Genomic DNA, 6,346 nt, shown 5'->3' on the forward strand with positions numbered 1-6,346 from the left:
ATAGTGATCAGACAAGAAGAAGAAATAAAAGGCATCTAAATTGGAAAAGAAGTAAAACTGTCCTTATTTGCAGATGACTTGCTACTATACATAGAAAACCCAAAGACCCCCTCAAAAAACTACTAGACTTAATAAATGAATTTGGCAATGTAGCAGGATACAAAATTAACATCCAGGAATCTATGGTCTCTTTATACACCAATAATGAACTCACAAAAAGAGAAATGAAAAAAATCCCATTTACCATTGCACCAAAAAAATTAAGATACCTAGGAATAAATTTAACTAAAGAAGTAAAAGACATGTACTCAGAAAACTACAGGACATTTAAAAAAGAGATAGAGGAAGACATAAAGAAATGGAAAAACATACCGTGTTCATGGATTGGTAGAATCAATGTCATTAAAATGTCCATATTACCCAAGGCAATCTTCTTGCCTGATTACTGTGGCTAGGACTTCCAGTACTATGTTGAATAAGAGTGGTAAAAGTAGACATCCCTGTCTTGTTCCTGTTCTTAGGGGAAATGGTTTTAGTTTTATCCATTGAGTATGATTTTGGCATTAGGCTTGTCATATATGACCTTCATCATGTTGAGATCTGCTACCTCTATTCCCACTTAGCTGAGAGTTTTATGAAAACTGGGTGTTGGATTTTGTCAAATGCTTTTTCTGCATCTATTGATATGACCATGTGATTTTTGTCTTTCAATTTGTTTATGTGATGCATCACATTTATTGATTAGTGGATATTGTACCAGTCTTGCATCCCTGGAATAAAGCCCATTTTGTCATGGTGTATGATCTTTTTAATATATTACTGAATGTGATTTGCTAATATTTTGTTGAGGATTTTAGCATCTATGTTCATCAGGGATATTGTTCTGTAATTTTCTTTCTTTGTAGTGTCTTTCTCTGGCTTTGGAATTAGGATAGTGTCGGTCTCATAAAGGTAGTTTGGAATTGTTCCTTCCTCTTGGATTTTCTGAAATATTTTGAGGAGTATAGGCATATGTAAGGCAAAGGAAACTAAGGATAAAATAAACAAATGAAACTACATCAAAATGAAAAGCGTCCACACAGTAAAAGAAACCATCAATAAAACAAAAAGAGAGCCCACTGCATTGGAGCCCATATTTGGCAGTGATACATCTGATAAAGGGTTAATATCCAAAATATATAAGGAACTCATACAACTTACCAAAAGGAAGACAAACAATCCAATTAAAAAATGGGCAAAGGACCTAAACAGACACTTCTCCAATGAGGACGTACTGATGGCCAAGAGACATATGAAAGAATGCTCAAAGTCACTAATCAACTGAGAGATGCAAATCAAAACGACAATGAAGTACCATCTCACACCTGTCAGAATGTCTATCATCAACAAATCAATAAACGACAACTGCTGGCAAGGATATGGAGAAAAGGGAACCCTAGTACACTGCTGGGGAGAATGCAAACTGGTGCAACCATTATGGAAAGCAGTATGGCATTTCCTCAAAAAATTAAATATGGATCTGCCATTTGACCCAGTGATCCCACTTCTAGGAATATATCCTAAGAAACCCGAAGCACCAGTCAGAAAGAATGTATGCACCCCTATGTTCATAGCAGCACAATTTACAATAGCTAAGGTCGGGAAACACCCCAAGTGCCCATCAGTAGATGGGTGGATAAGAAAGCCGTGGTACATTTATACCATGGAATACTATGCAGCAGTAAAAAAGAAGAATCTCTTACCCTTTGATACAGCATGGAGGGACCTGGAGAGTATCAGCTAAGTGAAATAAGTCAGTCAGAGAAAGACAAGTATCACATGATCGCACTCATATGTGGAATCTAATGAACAAAATAAACTGATGAACAGTATAGATCCAGAGACACGGAAGCATGGAACAGAGTTCAGAATCTCAGAGGGAAGGCCAGGGAGGGTGGGTGGTTGAAAGGTAATCAACAAAAGACCTGTAGTCACATTTGCATAACCCATAGACACAGACAATAGGGTGCTGAAGGCATGGGGTGGGGAGTGAGGGGACAGGGGAGGGTTGGAGGAAACAGAGACATACTTAGTACTTTCAACAATAAAAATTATTTAAAAAACTAAACAAATACAGTCAAGTTGCAGAATACAAATTATTGTGCAAAAATCCATTGCCTTCCTGTATACTAACAACAAAACCTCAGAACAAGAAATGAAAAAAGAAATTCGTTTTGCAATTGCAACAAAAGAATAAAATGCCTAGGAATAAACTTAACAAAGAATGCAAAAGACCTAGATACTGAAAATTATAAAGCCTTACTAAAAGAGATTTTAAAAAGACACATCAAAATGAAAAAAAAAAATATTTATATTCTGTGTTCAGGGATTGGAATAATCAACATAGTTAAAATAGCCATATTACCCAAAGCAGTATACAGATTTAATGCAATCCCCATCAAAATCCCAATGTCATTTTAAAAAAATAAATAGAACAAGAAATCATCAGATTTGTATGGAACCACAAAAGACACCTGATGGCTAAAGCAATCCTGAGAAAAAAGAACCAAGCTAGAAGTATCAAGCAACTTGACTTCAAATTATACTACAGAGTTATAATCAAAATAACATGGTACTGGCAGAGAAACAGACACACAGATCAATGGAACAGAATAGAGAGCCCAGTTATAAAACCACATGTATATGGACAGGTAATTTTTGACAAGGAGCCAGAAACATACAATGGAGTAAACATAGTCTCTTCATAAATGGTGCTGGTAAAATTGGAAAGTCACATGCAAATGAATGAAACTGGATTGCAGTTTATCCCCATATACAAAAATTAATTTAAAATGGATCAAAGACCTAAAAACAAGACCTGAACCAGTAAGTACAATATAGGTACCAATCTTGTGGACCTTGGTCATAGACAACATTTTATGAACTTGACCCCAAAGGCAAGGGAAGTAAAAGCAAAAATAAATTAATGGGACTATATCAAACTAGAAAGCTTCTGCAGAGCAACAGAAAGTGACAACAAAACAATGAGGCAGCCAACCAAGTAGAAGATGATATTTGCAAACAGTAGCTCTAAAAAAGGTTTAATTTCCAAAATATATAAAGAACTCATAAAACTCAACACCAAACAAACAACGCAATAAAAAAAAGTGGGCAGAAGACCTAAAAATATAGCTATCCCAAGAAGACATATGAACAGCCAATAGTTATATGAAAAGATGTTCAACCTCACTGGCAATTAGGGAAATGCAAATAATAACTACAATAAGACAACACCTTACACCTTTTAGAGTAGCCTTTATCAACAAGACAAGCAATAACAAGTATTGGAGAAGTTGTGGAAAAAAGAGAATCCTCATTCACTGCTGTTGGGAATGCAGACAACCACTATGGAAAGCAGTCTGGCAATTCCTCAAAAAATTAAGAATATAGTTACTATATGTGCCAGCAATCCCTCTTCTGGTTACATACCCTACAACCTGGAAATCATGTATTCAAAAAGATATATGTACCCCTATGTTCATTGCGGCTTTATTTACAGTGGCCAAGAGATGGAAACAACCAAAGTGTTTTGCAATAGAGGACTGGATAAAGAATATGTGGTGCATATGCACAATGGAATACTACTCAGCCATAAGAAAGGATGAAATAGTGCCATTTGTAAATTTGCAACAACATGGATGGACCTTAAGACCATTATGCTAAGTAAAATAAGTCAGTTAGAAAAAGCTAAGAACTACATGATTTCACTCATATATGGGATATAAAACTGAAAGTCGTGAACACAAACAGCAGTGTGGTGGTTGCCAGGGGGAATGGTATGGGGGAGAAGAGGATCCTAATATAAGGTGACAGGAGAAGATTTGACTTTGGGTGATGGGCACATGATGCAATATACATATCTTATAACATAGAAAATCACATCCTAAACCTATATATTCATGTTGACCAATGTCACCCAAAAAATTTAATTTAAAAAAGATAAATAAGCTTAAAAAAGAATCTATAATAATAAAAGCGTAATATGCTAATTAGACCGGACAGCTGAACAACCTTCTGATGTCATTCCGATGTCCTTCTGGATGAAGCCGCCATGGCAGGGGCCAAGGCAGAGGTGGTTAGGGGTGATCAGGCAGGCAGGCAAGAGTTTAAGAGCCAGTGGTCCTGGATTGCAAGAGGGAGGTCTGACTGCCAGTTTAGGCCTGATCCCACAGGGATCCCTGTGGAATTGGACCTAAACCCACAGTCGGACATCGCCTGAGGTGTCCTGGATTGCTAGAGGGTACATGCTGGGCTGAGGGACCCTCTCCCATGCATGCATTTCGTGCACCAGGCCTCTAGTCTTCTATAAAAGAAACACATATACTGACAAAAAAATGCAGCAATTGAAATAAACAGCAGAATATGTTATGTGCTTACGCATCTGTCCTCTGTTTCTTTTCATCTCCTATGGCCAGATTTTTGCAATTCTTGACAAAAATATGGAGCCCGCCAGTTTTGTAGCAGTAGCTGATGTGGAGAAGGATTTCACCACTGACCTTCACATTGCCATAGTCTCCTGTTTCACTGTAAACACTCAGCATGCTATTAAGGCTGGCCTAGAATAAACAAGATAGAAAGAGGAGTCCTATCTATATATATAAAAAGCCAGCGACCGGAATGCCGTAATGACTGGAACAACCAGTCGCAATGGTGCCTACTGCGGCCAGCGAACTGGCCCAATCAGGGGGTGGGGCTGGCAGACCAACCTTCTGAGGCCCCTCCCCCCAGCCGGCCCCACCCATGATTGGCCACTCCCACCCAGATCGAGGGCAGGGTGACCGGTCAACACTCCCCCGTGGCCCTTCCCCCTGGCTGGCCCCACCCCTGATGGATCCCACCACCCTGATCGGCCCACAGCCCCTCCCCCCAGCCAGCTCCACCCTCAATCAGCCCCCCAACCCATTCTGGGGCAGGGCCAGCCATCCAACCACCCACAGCCCCTCCCACAGCTGGCCCCATCCCTGATCAGCCCCCACCACCCCAATGGTCCTGCGGCTCCTCTCCCCAGCCAGCTCCATTCCTGATCGGCCCCCACCACACCAAACAGGGGTGGGGCTGGCTGGCCAACCTCCCATGATCCCTCCTCTGGCTGCTGACCCCCGATCAACCCCCCCACCCCATTCAAGGGGGGCAGCTAGCTCACAGCCCACAGACCCTCCCCATGGCTGACCCTGCCCCCAATCAGGCCCCCCACCCCAATCGGGGGCAGGTCCTACTGGCCAATCACTCAAGGCCCCTCCCCCCAGCCGGCCCAGCCCTAATCGGGCCCCAATTGGGGCGGGCTGGCTGGTTAACCTCCGCTGCCTCTTCGTCCCGGCAGACCCTGTCCTGATCCGCCCCTATTGGGGCCAGGCCAGCCGGCCGGACCCCATCCATGCATGAATTCATGCACTGGGCCTCTAGTGTTATACTAATGATCTCTTCACAAAAACCACCCCTTTCATTCAATTATAATTCCTGTTCTTTATAATCAGTAGGGAAATCTATGGAGATGGAAGAAAGCAAAAATCACTTATTTGCTTAATTTTCTCATTGCATAAAATCCAAGCCTGAGAAAGGACAATAAGATCTAGGACCATTAGTAATGAAGGCAGGAAACTTGCTGAGAGGAGAAGCATTGCTCTTTTGCATTAGTGAATAGCCTTTGTTTATTCACTTTTCTAATGAATATGGAGTCATTGAGGCATTTCCAATCCCATCTCCTCTCCAAATCCCTGTAGCTTTCTCCTTTCTCATTGGGAGGCTCAAGGTCAATATACTTCAAGATCTAGAATGCGTTCACCAGGACAAACAAAAGCTCATCTATTTGCTAGTAAGTGCTACAAAATTCTCCCTGGTATACCTCCAGAGAGCATCTCATTAGCCTCTGGAAAGTCATAACTGCAGTATTAACAAGGCACCCCTCAGCAGCTGTGTGGCCACCTAAGTAATGTAGGACCCTGGCTTCCTAAACCTCTGTAAAATATCAACCCACAAAATAGAACACTGCGGTAACACACTAACCAATACATAAATTGTTTTAAAAAGTCCAAATCTCCCAGAATGAATGAAGTTCCTGATGAGTCACTAATTATGAGAGACATATTTTCAATCAAATGTAACAAAATTATCCTTTAGTGCCATAAGCAAAAACTCTATCTTAGCAGCATGACTAGCACAAAAGACCACCTGAAAGGCTTTCATGAGTGACTTAACAGTCTCAAAAGTCTTGTTTGTGAACCACTGGGAAGTAAGGACTATGGTAAATGCAGAGAGGTTCCACTTTTGACTTTTTCATATATATATATATATATATCCCTTAATATTT

The 6,346-nt window shown here is 40.8% G+C and overlaps 1 protein-coding gene across 1 annotated transcript in view; it reads right to left on the reverse strand.

Moving 5' to 3' along the window:
- Positions 1–6,346, reverse strand: part of SYTL5 (synaptotagmin-like 5) — a 250,237-nt gene that overhangs the window by 117,787 nt on the left and 126,104 nt on the right. Inside the window, exon 10 of the mRNA XM_014533436.1 lies at positions 4,417–4,595. Within this exon, the coding sequence (XP_014388922.1) occupies positions 4,417–4,595 (179 nt within the window). The remainder of the gene's footprint in view (positions 1–4,416; positions 4,596–6,346) is intronic.

This window comes from Myotis brandtii, unplaced genomic scaffold (assembly GCF_000412655.1).
Source record: "Myotis brandtii unplaced genomic scaffold, ASM41265v1 scaffold976, whole genome shotgun sequence".
In the NCBI taxonomy this organism is placed as follows: Eukaryota; Metazoa; Chordata; class Mammalia; order Chiroptera; family Vespertilionidae; genus Myotis; species Myotis brandtii.